The sequence below is a fragment of the Saccopteryx leptura genome, chromosome 3 (assembly GCF_036850995.1).
Source record: "Saccopteryx leptura isolate mSacLep1 chromosome 3, mSacLep1_pri_phased_curated, whole genome shotgun sequence".
NCBI classification, from domain to species: domain Eukaryota; kingdom Metazoa; phylum Chordata; class Mammalia; order Chiroptera; family Emballonuridae; genus Saccopteryx; species Saccopteryx leptura.
In genome coordinates, this window is record NC_089505.1 from 244255533 (window position 1) to 244271208 (window position 15676).

A 15676-nucleotide genomic window follows, 5' to 3' on the forward strand; every position below is an offset into this window, starting at 1 on the left:
CTATCCTATGCGCCTTTTCACCACCCACACGACTGCTGCGTGCTCTGGCAGCTTGTCAAGTCATTCTCCACCAAGCACTCCTTCAGAGGCCTGTCACCACTCATTTTATTGAGAACAGTGGGCAGGAGGTGGTGGGAGGGGATCCTGGCTGCAGTGAAGCAGTGAAGGAATGAGTCCAGCAGCCCAGATAGGCAGGTTCCACCTGGCTCATAATCTAGGGAAGGGCCCGAGGGACAGGCACCGGCCTTCCCGGGACCCCTTGGCAGGGGGATGTGGAAGACCCCTTGGGGAAGGTAGGCAGAAAGGAACTGTGAGTGATGGGTTATAATTCCCACAGCACCCAACCTAAGACTGAGGGGGGTAGTGCTAATTTAGACATAAGGGGACACAGTCAGGGCTGATCTCCTGAGTATCTAGCCCAGCTCCTCTCGGTTTCTGGAAGACTTTGTTGTTCCTGTGGAGACCCTAACGATGGAGATTGAAGCCAAGAGAGCCCCTCGACATTAACTTAGAGCTCCTAAGGAACACAGACAGGCCTGTCACCCCGCCCCCCCCCCTTCCCCAGGTCTAGCCATGCTGCCAGAGTCCTTGATGGGAAAAGGGTATGAGGAAGGGGTGATGATCCCTCACATGTCCCTCCTGAGGGAGGCAGAGACCTTTTTATACCCCATGGAATCAGCCACTGTGCCAGGGCCTGAAAGGCAAGGCACAAGATACAGAGATTGTGGAGCTCAGGGGAGGGGTTAATCTCCACTCCCCCAGATGTCCACGTGGTGGGAATGGGAAGGTGGGGAGAGGGAGGTAGTTTCCCCCGGTTCAGTGTTCCCTGGCAGAGTCTTAGGGAAAGTGCTCTGGAGGCCCAGTTCCCCCTATCTGCCCCCCTCAGTGTGCTAGTAGTAGTCAGGCAGTTGCCTTATGAGCTACAACAGTGGAAGGTGGGGAAGAAGGTGAGGGCAACTCACCTCTCTCCTTCAATAAAGTAAGGCTGTTCTCAGATTGCCATTTTGTTGCCCCTCTACAGCAAGTAGAGAGGGGCGAAGCCTCCAATGGGTGGGTAGGCATAGCCATGGGGCCAAAGGAGAAGATACACTGGTAGACCCTGACCTTGGTTCCAGCTGCTCATACTCTGGAGTGGAGTACTTCAGGAGAGGCCAATTCTGAAAGGCTCAGTGACAGCACGGAACCTGAGCCACTCAGCAGCAGTGTCCAGGGCATGAAGTCTGGAGGGGGGTGGAGGGCCTAGGGTCCAGCCTCTGTCCTACCCTCTGGCAAAAACAGAGCTAGAAAAGGGGTGAAGCAGGCAATGGGGGTGAAGAGTTCCTTCCAGCCTCTTCTCTGAGGGGAGGCCCCCTTTTCTGACAGTCTTGGGGAGGGCCCCTTCCAGGCAGGGTGACATCACACATCAGTCATCTCATCTCCTAGCTCTGCGTCTTCTGGCTCTCCCTCCTCCTCTTCGTCTTCTTCTGAGGTCACATTGGGTTCATCAGCCTCTGCCAGGCATTTGGGGCAGGAACAGACAAATAGATAGTTCTCCCTGCAGGGGGTAGAGGGTGGTGAGAGTGAAAAGTCAGACAGCCACTGAGATGCAGGACCCGAGCCCAGCTGCCCGCCACTCCCCTAGCTGGCACCTGAGGATCTTGTGGCGGCTGTGGCGGCTGCGCTCCCGCTGACAGCAGTCTAAGTAGCTGATGCAGATTTCCTGGAGGGCAGAGAAGTGGGGACCGACAGTCTGTGCTCTCTATTAAATGGGATGAGGGCCTCACCAACCACTACCCTATCCCCACCTTCTGCCCCGTCCCCAAAGGCCTGAGCTGCCCTTCTATGAAGGTGTGAGCAGCCCTGACCCATTCCCCTGTGCTCTCAGCAAGCAGATCTCTAAGAGGCTTTAACAACCTGAGGTCACCTAACAAGCAGGTCATTTGAGGCAAAGAGGGGACTGCAGTTGGCCTTGGCCTCAGGCCATGGTTAGAGGCATTAAGGGCTAAGGTCAGTGGCTATCTTCGTTCAGAAATTATCTTGGTGTGATGCTACCTGCCCTGGAAGACGATTCAACCAGGCTTTGTGCTGCCAAGACCCCAAACCCACACTAGCTCCCCATAGCCCAAGCCACAAAGAGCTATCTCCTGCTTTCTTAGAATCTGCAGCTTAGCCTGACCTGTGGTGGCGAAGGGGATAGTCAACCTGAAATGCTGAAGTCACAGGTTTGAAGCCCCAGGCTTGCCCAGTCAAAGCACAAACAGAAGCAACTATGAGTTCATGCTTCCTGCTCCTTTTCCCCTTTCTCCCCCCGCCATCCAAAATGAATAAATTAAAAAAAAAAAACAAAACCCTGTAGATTAGTTAACCAAAAGGTGGCTGGGGATCCTAGCCAGGTAGCTCAGTTGGTTAGAATGTGGTACCCATATGCCAAGGTTGCAGGTTCAATTCCCAGTCAAGGCACATATAAGAATCAACCAATGAATGCATAAATAAGTGGAACAACAAATCAGTTTCTCTATCAATAATAATAATAATAATAATAATAAAACAAGGTGTCTGGGGACAAGAACCTGGCACAGAGCTATCTCTCAAAAACTGCTCTGAGGCCTCCTGGAGTTATTTTTTAAAGTGGGGTGGGCTTAGAGCATTTTCATAGGCAGAAAGACATGCTCTGATGTATGGCGGATTCAACTCAAAGCCTGAACTTGGGGCCCTAGCCACTGCTGGTCCCAATCTCTAGAGAAAACTTACAAGGCCCACTGCCCACCCCTATACTCCCCACAGCTCCCAGCCCTCTCACCTCTCCTGGCTGAATATCCTCCAGGGCAGTGACATGCAAAAGGAAGTTGTTTTCTGGGAAGGAAGTCTCTGCATTGGGGACACAGCTGTGGTTGCCTGAGTCATGAGAGGCAGCTAATGAGAAAAGCTAACTAATACAAATAACAGCCCCAACTCTGCAGAGCACTCCCTGTCCAGGGCCCTTTCCTGAAGAGCATAAAGCAGACACGAATGCATGCCCACACCACTCCCTCTCCCACCGTCCGTGCCTGCCCATTTTCCTCCTCACTGGTCACCTTGATTCCACGTTGTGTTCCCAGTGTCTCACAGAGGGGCAGGGCTATGAAAGGGCTGCCCATGCCAGACCACTCACTCAGTCCTGTCTATTACTGGACATTTATTGGTAACAGCTGAGCCAAGCCCTCTGAGAGCCTAGTTTGGGAGGGCAGAGTGGCTCTGGATGGAACCTGGGAAGAGGGGTTTGCAGTAAGGAAGCCAGAGGCTGGGAGGCTGAAATCTAGAAGAGATAATAGTCTGAGCTGACTCTACTTCCTAGCAGGTGGGGACTGCCTGCTCCCTGAGGGCAGGTCCAGAGGGCCCAGGTCCTCACACTTCCCTGCCAAATTTCACAGGGCAGTGGAGGTGCACAGCTCATGCACCTTTTGAGAGAATCAGAGCTCAATGCCCTGCCAGGCAGAGGGCCTGGCCCACTTGGAAAGTTTTATATATGTATAAATTCAAGGAACCAGCAGTCCAGTGCAGGAATGAATGAAAAACTGATGGACCAAAACCAACCAGAAGAATCGCCAAGGAAGCTCAGATTTAACCCCACTTCCAGACTCCACCCTCTCAATTTAGAAGGGGCAAACCAAAAGATGAACTGCAACTACACGGCCACCCTCCTCAATGCCAGGACTCACAGCAGCTCTGAAGCACAAAGAGGCCTGATCCTTCACAGTTAAGAAACTCGCCAGTTGCTGTAAGAAGTAACATGCAGATGTTAGTCTACCCATTTTACAGGGAAAAGGAAACTAGGTTTATAAGGAAAGATACTTCCTCACTGTCCTGCCACCCCACAACACTAATGTACCCGATCCCTACCATTTCACCTGAACTTAAACCTCTGAAGCCTTGCTTTTATATAAATGATTGTATTCTATTTGTCCAGCAGTCTCCCACCACCAGCATCAAGCCTCTGCCAAGTGAGTGTGAGGATTTAACGGCCATTTCTCATCTGTGTGTCCCTTGGACAGATTTGAAGCTTCCCATAGGAACATAGGATTATGTCTCCCACCATTAACTTGGAGGTTCCTGAGGGAAGACTGTATCCACCATGGGACTGGGGGGGGGTCTCCATCTCACCAACCTGCCTCGATGTCCTTGTACAGCTGGTCAATGAAAGCATCCAGCTGCTCGCGGTCCTGAAGCTTCAGCTCGAGAGCATCACAGGCGTGGACCCACTGACTCAGGGAGCTGGGGGTCCCAAGCAACCGTGGTTAGAGAGCAGCAGGCCTAGCTCCCAGGGCTCTCCACCTCCAGGCAAGTTACAGGGTGGGGACCCTGTCTTCCCCAGCAGACCAAGGCTCCCAAGAGGAGCAGACTCCTAGCTCAGTCTGATCCCCATTACTGTGTGTAGTCTAGCACTCTGACCAAAGTCACACCCTGCCCCACCCTCATCTGGAAAGGAGCCGTGACTACCTTCCTCAATTTCCCAGTAGAGCCCTAAGAGACACATCTAATATAGCTAGAAGACTGTTTCCTAACCTGGTCCCAATTCCTTGACCATTGGTCCCAACAAGAGCAAATAGAGATCGGAATCCATCTGGAGTGAACCACTGTCAAGAAGAAAGAAAAATGAGAACTCAGGTTATAGCCCCTTGCTTTTTTTCCTGATACAACTCAGTTCAGAAGGTCTTCTGTGAGTCAGTCCCATCCCAACTCCAGAAAACTAAGTCAGCTGTGGCTTGGCTGCCCCAGTAGAAGATGCTGAACCAGTTGCTGCTAGAGAGCTGGCTGGAGTGACTGTGGAGGACACTGGTCCTACCCACCTCACACTCACCTGGCTGAGTGCTTCTTCATAAAGGGCCTCCGTGAAGAGTCTCCGAAGCAGTTCCAGCTGGCCCTGGTTTAGGAAAAACAGGTACAGACATGCATCTATGAGGACTTCCCATTAGCACCCAGGCAGGGCCCAGAACGCCCTATGAGGAAGGAAAAGGGCCAGCTCTGTAGACTGAGCTTTTCCTGGGGGCAAAGGAAGACCACACAGTCTTTATCTCCCAACATCCTTCAACTCAGTGGTAAACCCCATATCCCTCCCTATCTTCTAGTGTTCATACCAGCAGGGCTGCGGAAGCATGGTTAGAACATCTGTCCTCACCACCACCCTGCAGGCTCCCCTAACTAGCCTGCAGACCAGCCTAACTCCCAGAATTCAGTGCAGGAAGGCCCCCTCCAGATGCCTTTCACACATCTGCTTCCACCTGCAGGCAGCCCCTGCGGGAAATCTGCTCTCCTCTGTGAGAATTTGTAATTCTTTGGTTGGGAGAGGGCACTCAGTACACTGGCAGCTGAAATTCTCCTGTTCCACACTGCTCCCTGACCCTGTGGACCCCCACCTCTCCATTTTTCATTATACCTGATTTGCCCACCACTGTCCTCTCATGAGGTCCTGCTTTTCCTATCAGGGCACCCCTCCTTCCTTTGTCATCACCCCACTTCCCAGGCAAATGGCGGGAGGAATGTAAGTCCTCGAACAGATTTTTGGCAGGGAAGGGACCAAATGTAGAGCTCCCCTCAGGAAGCCACAGAATATCCCAGGCTATGACCTGTGGTGGCGCAGTGGACAAAGCGTCGACCTGGAAATGCTGAGGTTGCCGGTTCGAAACCCTGGGCTTGCCTGGTCAAGGCACATATGGGAGTTGATGCTTCCAGCTCCTCCCCCCTTCTCTCTCTCTGTCTCTCCCTCTCCTCTGTAAAAAAAAAAAAAAAAAAAAAGAATATCCCAGGCTATTGGGGAAGAAGGGTTACAGGAGACCAACCTTGAATTTGTCCCCCAAGAGTTTATGGACAATTTCCTCCTCCTCATTGGCTGTTTTATTACAGAACTGGGAGAAGAGCCTGATCCAACGATCCTTATCCTTAGCCTGCAGTGAACAAATGTTTCAGGGTCACATTCAGAAATACCTGTGCATGAATATGCACACATGGACTGACAGACACCCACATTCTTACTGTCACCCCTGTGAGAAGGGTAGCCTGTGTTCTAAAGCCCCTCCATGAGAGAAATACCATCTCACCCGAGCCTGGAGGTAGATCCTTCCACTGACTAGGGACTTCCTCCTAACCATCTCCCCAACTGGGGCTAATCTAGCCAATTCAACAACACTTGGAAAAACAGCAGAATAAGGCCGAGAAGCAACAATATTTTCATAGAAGGGGTTAGTATGGCTTCTCTTGCTTTATGTCAGAGACATAATCCTAAAAAAGCAGTGCTTACAAATCAAATGGATTGCTGTTGCATAAGAAATCCTTTCAAAGGTCAAAGACTACAGGCAAGATGAGCCCCCATACCCCCATTAGATTTATGGTTCATGACTTCTAAGATTTACATAGTAAGAAGCTATCCTTTGGAAAGCCCCGGAGGAACTCTGCATCCAAGCCAGGATCTAGAGGTAAGGAGAAAACTGAGGCCAAGGGTTGAATGAGGCCAGAATCAGCTTTCCTAAAAGGGTCATGTGGGCTCACCTGCTTCACTGTGGCCACCATCCGGGCCATCAACATGATGCTGGCAGTCTCAGGGGGGTAGTGAATACTCCTGGGGAGAAAGAAAAAGGTTTAGCTGAGAAAGTTCCTCCCAAGTAGCTGATTTTAAGGAAGTCCAGTCTGATTGCTACAAAGAATCCTTCCTATGAACCTCATTTATAACCAGAGAGAAAGCCATCAGCAAGGACTTGCACAGGACTGTACATTCCTGTGGGCTTAATGGGGCTCTTCTTGTGAGTGTGCAAAATGCTGAGGATAGTGGGACTGGCAGCTCAAACTAATGGCAGGGGGCTGGATGGTGTGACTTCTGTTTAACCCTAAGAATAAGGGGTGGGGGAAATCTTGGGGGGACGGTAAGTTTAAAAAAATGGCTGCACCTGTTGAGCCCAGGCAGGCAGGCAGTGAGGCAGGAAGGAAGGTAGGGATAAAGATAAAATTAGATGAAATGCCACCTACCTCCATGCCTCCTGAAGCTTATTGAGAGGATGCAACGGGTCATCCTGGGAGGGGCCGGGGCACAGGACGCGATGGTATTGGTCAGCAGCTGCTAGCCGACATTCTGCACTGCAGTACATCACCTGTTGGAGCGGGTGGAGGTCAGATGTCCCATATGGTACTCGCCTCCTCTAACTGCATTCCTTCCACAAACGGCCCCTGAGCAGTAGAGCAGCAGCACTGGGGCATAAGAAAGCACACAGTGCTCCAGGGGTGCCTACTAACTGAGGCTTATAAAAGGGCATGTGAGGGGGTGGCTACTCACTGAGGCTTATAAATCCATGGGACAGAAAAACAACATAGCACATAGCGGGAAAGCCCCCACCAGGCTCTTAGGAAGAGGGCAAGTTACCAACCATCCTATTTTCCAGACAATGGGACGACTGGAACAGGGATGACAAAACTGGAACAGTAGCAAACCTTTTCAATGTCTTATCCTACAATGTCTTATTCCTCAAGGGCCATGACCAGGTCCATTTTTTTTTTTTTTTTTAAAGGAGTGAAATCTTTTTTTTTTTTTTTTTAATTTTTATTTATTCATTTTTTAGAGAGGAGAGAGAGAGAGGGAGAGAGAGAGACAGAGAGGAGAGAGAGAAGGGGGGAGGAGCTGGAAGCATCAACTCCCATATGTGCCTTGACCAGGCAAGCCCAGGGCTTCGAACCGGCGACCTCAACATTTCCAGGTCGACGCTTTATCCACTGCGCCACCACAGGTCAGGCACCAGGTCCATTTTTGCTCTGTCTCTGCAAAGAGGACTTCAACTACAGTTTCTCCCATCAGTCCATTTCAGGGACACTCCCCAAGGACACTCACCTGGCAGTGGGGACAGTTCTGGTGAAGGTCCTTGCGCACAGTGCACAGCTCAGGGTGAGGCAGCACCTGGCCGGGTTTCCCAGTCAGCCTCCGGGCATTCTCCTCTGCCTTCTCCAGTGCCCGCAGACAGTGGGCACAGGCTGAAGGAGAAAGCCGGAAATGACAGTGTCTTGAGAACAGAGGCCACATTTGTCCTTTTCACAGCAGTATCCCCAGGGCTAGAATAGTACCAAATACATAATAGGTGCTTGAAATGTTTGGGAAGTGAGTAAATGAATATGGTGAAGAATGAGAGGAATGAATGAATTTCACATGCAGTCAAAGGTAGATGATTCCCTCTTCCCTCTCTGAAGTCCCCATCCTTCCTGTTACAATCACCCTGCTTCTCAATGGGACTTAGTTTGTGGGGCTCCCCTCCCTTCCCCAGATTAGGCTTTCTCCACATTCTGAAAGAAATTGATCCACCTTCCACAGCTTCTCTGTGGCCTAAGAAAAGTATGGGGAAAAAGGATGTGGCTGGCTTCTGATCACCAACACAGCCTTTTTTCACCAAGGGGCATGCGGCCACCTCTTGGTAGCGGGCTCCACTTTGGCACAGAACCCTTCATCAAGACGTCCAGTCCCTTATACTATGAGGCTAGACTGAGTTCCACCTGAGTGACAGTCCTCCACCAGGGAGCACTTCAGAAGAGCCTCTTTCCTATAGGCTCACAGTCGCAGACAGCCTGAGATCTCACAGAGGTATAGTTCTCCGGGGCAGTTCTCCAACAGAAGAGCCTTTCCGCTTAGAGTCCCAGAGACATTGCCAGCAGGGATATATGCAGCTCTCCTCCCTGCACAAGGGCAGTGGGGCCCAGCAGCCTTGAGGAGCAGGAGAGATGTGCTCACCTCGGTAGTGATAAAGTGCATTCCAGAGAAACTGTGCAGCCACCAGGGGCCGTTCTACAAAGATGATCTCCCCCTTCCGGATCAGTTGTGTGGCAAATAGCCCCTTTCCCTAAGAGAACAGAGAAGGAACAGGACGGCCATTAGAAGAGACATAGGATAGTTTCAAGGCTCCCGGAGGGCCACCTAGCCTCACCCCCATATGTTGCCTCTCAGCAGGCCTCTGCCTCTGGAGGGTTCATGGAGCATGGTCAGCACTCCCAGAGCTGCCTCCTCTGAAAATGCAGCTCTGACCTTTCAGTTGTACTTTGTTCACCTTGTTCAGAACAGAGGGCCTGGGATGTCAGCCACCTCAGACCACCTGCAGGAGAATTTTTAGAATGGCCAGAGAAGGGCCAAACTCATAGCCTATAGGGCCTCCTGTACCAGGAGCTGATAAAGCAGGGCAGCCTTCTCTGAGTCACCCACATGTCCCTTCTGCTGGCAGTGCTGCTGCTGCTAATGGCTGCAAAGAAATTCTACCCCAGTTAGGAGGTCTAGCTTTGCGGGAGGGCATGTACCCTACTTCCCTGGTCAAGTGATACTCACAGCACCTGGCATAGTTCCTAGCACCTGACACTTCTCAGGGGTTACTCTGAAAAGGAATGACTAATCTTAACCCCAATCCTAATGTTTATTTGCTGTGAACCTTTGACCATTGCTTCAGTTATTTGGATGTTTCCCCACAGAAAAGTGTATTTAGTATCAACCAGGTAGTTTCCAGGATGCAGTGACAGCACAGGTGAATGTGCCTCACGAGCTCTAGCTCCTTACGACTCAAAGTGAGTGGATGGGCTGGCTGTAGACATCAGCTGGGAGACTGTTAGAAATGCAGAATCTCGGGCCCTACCTTAGCAAGATGTCCAGGTGATTCACATGCAGTTAAAGTGAGAAATGTTGGTCTAAAGCACCCTAGTTTTCACAGAAGATGTGAAGACAGCTGCTGAATTGCCATCTCTCAGAAGTGCAAAGGGAATCAGAAGACAGCTTTAGAACCTAGAGAAGTTATTGGCACTACCAGGCACTTACTCCCACTGTTTACTTGAGAAGGAGGTGCTGACCTTGCAAACACTGAACTATCACAAAAAGGGACAGAAAAATGATCAGCACAGCAGTGAAATGTCTTGTCATGTGGTTTCATGGGTAGCACCCTGTTTTCTTCTAGCAATGGAGCTCTGGCTAGACAGGGGCACCTCCCAAAATCAAAGCAGCAGGGAAGTGTAGACCAGGACAGGCACTCAGTAACCCATGAGCCCCAAATCTGAACCCTCTGAACAGCTCCCAGAGCTCTAACGGTAGAGTGAGGCCACTGGAACACCACTGCACAAAGCCATAGGTGCACTTTGGTTGTTTTCCAGCAAACGAGCCTCTACGCCAGGGGTAGTCAACCTTTTTATACCTACCGCCCACTTTTGTATCTCTGTTAGTAGTAAAATTTTCTAACCGCCCACCGGTTCTACAGTAATGGTGATTTATAAAGTAGGGGAGTAACTTTACTTTATAAAATTTATAAAGCAGAGTTACAGCAAGTTAAAGCATATAATAATTACTTACCAAGTACTTTATGTCGGATTTTCGCTAAGTTTGGCAGAATAAATCTTTATAAAACAACTTACTATAGTTAAATCTTTTTATTTATACTTTGGTTGCTCCGCTACCACCCACAATGAAAGCTGGAATGCCCACTAGTGGGCGGTAGGGACCAGGTTGGCTACCACTGCTCTATGCCCTGCAACCCCTGGGACTCAATCTAGCAAAATAAAAACTTGGCCTTCTGCTATGGGACAAAAAGACATGAACATTATCTCTGACAATCTCAAATCTCAATATTAGATAAATATTTCTTTCTTGAGAACCAAATATAGAAAATATTTAGTAATCAAAATAAAGTGAAAACTAGTAGAGCTGTTCCTCTACAAAACCATTCATCCCAAAACACACAAAAGTGGTTCAAGGCCCTGGCTGCTTGGCTCAGCGGTAGAGTGTCAGCACAGCCTATGAAGATCCTGGGTTCAAATCCCTGTCTGGCACACAGGAGAAGTGACCATCTGCTTCTCTACCCCTCTACCCCCTCTCACTTCCCCTCCCGCTAGACCAGCTCCAATGGTTCTAGCAAGTTGGCCCCAGGTGCTGATGGCTCCATGGCCTCACCTCGGGCACTGAAATAGCTCAGTTGCTGAGCAATGGAGCAGCAGCCCCAGATGGGCAGCCATCACCCCGTAAAGGGCTTGCTGGGTGGATCCCGGAAGGGCACATGCTGGAGTCTGTCTCTCTTCTCTCTGCCTCCCCACCTCTCACTTAACCCTTCGAGTAGTACGAACGTTCATGTACATCCTCATGCCTCCTGACCATCCAGAGTACAATCCTAACAAAAATTATTTTAAAAATGTATAAGGCAACATTAAAAATGGGTTAATAAAAAAAAACAAAAAAAGAAAGTGTTTCAAGAAAAGGCTCTAATTCATATTTCTAAGAAGCTTGGAGGGGACTGAACCTGAATGTAAAAGGCACAAACTATGCAAATATATTTCCAATTTGAAAAGTAAGTTTTATGAAAAAGATTGCACAAAACTCTAAGACTATGTAGTAAATTTAAAAACCTTTTTTAAATGAATGACTTTACAAAAGATATAAATTGCCAAAGCTGAACTTAAGAGCAATAAAGCCCATACAGACTAATAAGCAGTGCTATTTTGTGGCTGATATGCACCATGCACCAGTATGGCATGCTGGTTGGCATCACTGTATTTGATCAGGTTTCTGTTGTGATTGGTCATGTCCCTGGCATAATAATTGGTAAATGTTTAAAAAGAATTCCTGCCAATACAGTACCTATAGTAGCAATAAAGTGCTCAGAACCACCCGACTTGAGGCCCATAGTCTATGTGATTTTATGAGCCAGCTCTGTCAAACCAAATATTTCTCATACTATTTAAACTATTTAATAACAGAGAAAATTGTTCTCCATTTTTACTAAAAAATAAGCATAACTGATGTGGTAAACTGGGGAAATGACACAAAATAAAAATCACAAACCAATCTCGTTTGATGAATATAGATGCAAAGAGCCCATGATAATCTACCTAGTCACTAAGTCTGGGTAGGCATGTGATTTTCTCAGGCAGCACAGTAGGTGTAGTCATGGAGTGGGCAGCCAGCTCATTCTTCCAGGGCCTAGGTTCTGATAGAAGGATGGGACAGGACAATTAGGCAAGCAGATGGGCTGAAGTAATGAAGAGAGACAGAAGAAGTGAAGAAAGAAAGGGGATGTGAGACAGAGAGCTAAGTGATGGTAAAGGTGAAAATTTTTCCATGCCAGGAGTGATGCAACTGAGACACCATCAATCTGTAAGTACTAGAGGCCCTGGGGTGAAGATGGAGACGTGAGCAGCTGAGGCTGAGATGTAAGAAAGTTAACTTTCCATTCATGGAGAGGAACGCTCCAGGTGTCCCTTGTATGAAAAGAGGGCAACACTGGCCAGTTAGCTCAGCTGGTTAGAACACTGTTCCAACACATCAAGGTTGCGGGTTCAATTCCCCAGTTGGGGTACATATAAGAATCAACCAATCAGGGTACATACAAGAATCAACCAATGGGCCCTGGCCGGTTGGCTCAGCGGTAGAGCGTCAGCCTGGCGTGCGGGGGACCTGGGTTCGATTCCCGGCCAGGACACATAGGAGAAGCGCCCATTTGCTTCTCCACTCCCCTCCTCTTCTTCCTCTCTGTCTCTCTCTTCCCCTCCCACAGCCAAGGCTCCATTGGAGCAAAGATGGCCCGGGCACTGCGGATGGCTCCTTGGCCTCTGCCCCAGGAGCTCGAGTGGCTCTGGTCGCAGCAGAGCGATGCCCCGAGGGGCAGAGCATCGCCCCCTGGTGGGCAGAGCATCGCCCCATGGTGGGCGTGCCGGGTGGATCCCGGTCCGGCGCATGCGGGAGTCTGTATGACTGTCTCTCCTCGTTTCCAGCTTCAGAAAAATACAAAAAAAAAAAAAAAATCAACCAATGAATGCATAAAAAAGTGGAACAACAAATCAATGTTTCTCTTTCTCTGCCTTCCTCTTTAAAATCAATAAACAAAAATTAAAAAAAGAAATATGAGGACAATGAAAGTTGGGTTGGGCAACTGGATAAGTATGAAGATGCTGACAGCAGGAGGGGCAAGAACTAAGGATACATACAGGCCCTGCACAGAATATTCAACCTCACTAATAAACAGAGATGTAAATGAGAACAAAGCAATACCATTTTGCACATATCAACTGGCAAAGATAACTAGAAAAGAAAATAGTGCTGGAGAAAAGGATATGCACCCAGAAAATGAGCTCCCAGATCTCTGACCACAGGGATTAAAAATAAGACACAACATAAGGGCCCATAAAGAAATAGTTGGTTGAGGAAACTGCAACCCTCCCATGAAATAAACTAAAACTATTTTTTAGCTCTTAAAAATGAATACACAGAAAAAGGTTTATTGGTATAGATTTACTGCAGTATCAAAACGCAGTTTCTAAAATTATGATTTTAATACACATATTGTTGTATTGGAACAGTGAGAAATAGACATCTTGCCAAACACACAATCAAGAAGCCAAATTAAGAAATCTTTATTAACCCGGCTGAGCGACCGCATGGAGACCTAAGTCGTTCAAATCAATGCGGCGGCGAACACAGTTTGGGGCTGGCTTTTAAAGACAAAATTACATACTGATTGAGGAATGGGGAGGAGAGGAAGCATAGCAGTAGGACATAGCAGTGAAACAAGCTTTCTTACAATGTTTATCTATAGGGTTAATTCAGGGAGAAACATTCTGAGAACACTTGCAACCTTGCAAAGCTAGCCCAAGGCCACAGTTTGGGAGACCAGACTCAAAGCCAGGAATAGGGAGTCTTTTTAGAAAAGTAAGTCCTGCCAAAAGTCTGTTTTAGAGAAAGTAAGTTCTGCTAAGAGTTATTCATGCTAAGGGCCTTTCTTTTCTATATTTTAATACATTTGCACAAAAAAAGGATTTTAAGTGACTTTTATCTTTTCTTTACATGCACTTTCAATTGTTTTCTACAACGAACTTAAAAAAAAAAACTAATAAAAAGACAAAATCACATCATTCTCCTGTTCAAACCCTCAAAAGCTCCCACAGGCTTCAGGCTCTGGTCCAAATTCCCTAGCAGTCCCAGGCCCTTCCTCACTCCCACCCAACTCTCACTCAGAAAGGTCCCCGAGGACCCACGCTTTTTTATACCTCAGTGCCCAGTGCTCAACACCTCCCCGCCCGCAGCTCCCGGAGCCCAGAAGCAATGTTGTTCATCAGGGTCGGGAGGCCCAAGGCGCCCCCAGCTCTGCCAGACACAGCCGCATTACCGCCGCCCGCTGGCGGCCCGGTTTCGTGGGAAAGGGGCGCGCACAGAGATTCTGAAGGCTCGGGTACACCGCGTGACCGCCCCGGAAGCCTGTGCAAGGGGACAGAGAGCCCCCCGGCCGCGAGCAGGGGCTGAGCCATAGCGTCGGAGCCTCTAGGCTCCGGGCATGGGGTTCCCACGGGGCTGTCTCCAAGGCCGGATGGGGCGGGCTCGTCTCCGGCCTCACCTTGGAGCTGCTCACGAAGCGGACTTCCACCGGGACCCGGGTCCGGCCCGCCACGCCCACGCAGAAGGCGAACACGTCGCACACGGAGGCCGCCATCTTGGGCGCGCCTCCGCCCTCTGACCCATGACCCCGACCGGACCCGGGAGATCCCGCCCCTCCTGGTTCCGCCCCTCCTGGCCCCGCCCCCGACGTGAAGGTCCCGTTGGCTTGCTAGGGTTTACCTACTTACTCGTGAAGCCGAATTTGGGTCACTTAGGTCTATGTTTAGGTATACTGGTTTGTTGACTGGGTGGAGCTGGGCCTGCCTTTGTGCTTTTACATCTGTGCAGTTTTGCGTCTGTCTCTGTCTTCGGGGCCAGTGTGTATTGGTATCAGAGCCGGTGTGCATGTATAGTTTTGATGTGTGCATCTGTCTCAGTTCATGTTTGTGTTTCCTTTTACTGGCCGGTCTTGAGTAAAGCAGTCTTTGGACGCAGCCGAGGGATAGGACAGCAGCGGGCAGCGTTACTCTTACCCTCTCTGACCCTCAATCTAAAGGAACGGACTACTAGCCTGACCTGTGGTGGCACAGTGGATAAAGCGTCGACCTGGAAATGCTGAGGTCATCGGTTCGAAACCCTGGGCTTGCCTGGTCAAGGCACATATGGGAGTTGATGCTTCCAGCTCCTCCCCACCTCTCTCTGTCTCTATCTCCTCTCTAAAATAAAAATAAAATTAAAAAAAAATTTAAAATAAATAAATAAAGGAACGGACTAGTTTACGCCAAAAAGTCCGGCACAAGATTTCCCTTCTCCGTGGGCCCTCTGAGCGCGGGGCAGACAGTCCTACGAATGTGAAGGATTCTTGGAGCCAGACCTTGGCCTCCCTCAAGCCTGCAGCCTGGTGTCCAGGAGAGGATGGTCTGCCGCCTTGGGAAGCAGGTGGTTTTCCGAGACTGACTCGACTCCCTACCTTCCTGTCTCGGAAAACGCGAGAGCAGTGGGGGCCTTGCCCTCTTTCACCACCAGGTGGCAGGGCAGACCTCCTTTCACCTGCTCACCTCAGCACCCAGCGAAATCAGCTTGGGAAGTGCTGGTGGCCGTCCTCACTGGGGAAGTTAGGCTTCTTAGAGCTAAACCAACCATGAGTCAGAATCGTGAAGAGGGATAAATAATGCCCTGTGAAAATACAGCAGAGTTTATGATAAAATGTCAACCTTGCGAAAGGCAGTGCCAAATTTCTCTAGTCTATATAAAAATGAGGTGGGGGGGAGGGTAGCTAGAATAGCTAGAAAGAAAGATGGTGGTCAGGGTGGAGTATCTGCTTCAAGGAGGCAGCTGGGCCTGAGCTCCTTCTGAGAGTGT

General features: G+C 49.5%; 1 protein-coding gene across 1 annotated transcript; it reads right to left on the bottom strand.

The window, feature by feature from the left end:
• Window positions 1–81: 81 nt before the first annotated feature.
• Window positions 82–14475, bottom strand: SMYD5 (SMYD family member 5). The gene is made up of 13 exons (XM_066377977.1): window positions 14334–14475; window positions 8717–8825; window positions 7829–7968; window positions 6976–7097; window positions 6502–6571; window positions 5796–5900; window positions 4817–4879; window positions 4522–4592; window positions 4124–4230; window positions 3678–3734; window positions 2780–2874; window positions 1629–1699; window positions 82–1534 (listed from the first exon to the last, which is right to left on the bottom strand). The coding sequence occupies exons 1-13, from the start codon at window positions 14427–14429 to the stop codon at window positions 1396–1398; spliced, it is 1245 nt and encodes a 414-aa protein (XP_066234074.1). The 5' UTR covers window positions 14430–14475; the 3' UTR covers window positions 82–1395.
• Between the last annotated feature and the right edge of the window lie 1201 nt (window positions 14476–15676).

Excerpts from the sequence above, each read along its gene's own strand:
- SMYD5 (XM_066377977.1), bottom strand. The coding sequence starts at position 14,429 with ATGGCGGCCTCCGTGTGCGACGTGTTCGCCTTCTGCGTGGGCGTGGCG. Across the intron at positions 6,572-6,975 it reads AAGCTTCAGGAGGCATGGAG|GAGTATTCACTACCCCCCTG; the intron begins GTAGGTGGCATT and ends CTTTCTCCCCAG. Across the intron at positions 2,875-3,677 it reads CTTTGTGCTTCAGAGCTGCT|GCAACCACAGCTGTGTCCCC; the intron begins GTGAGTCCTGGC and ends CTCATGACTCAG.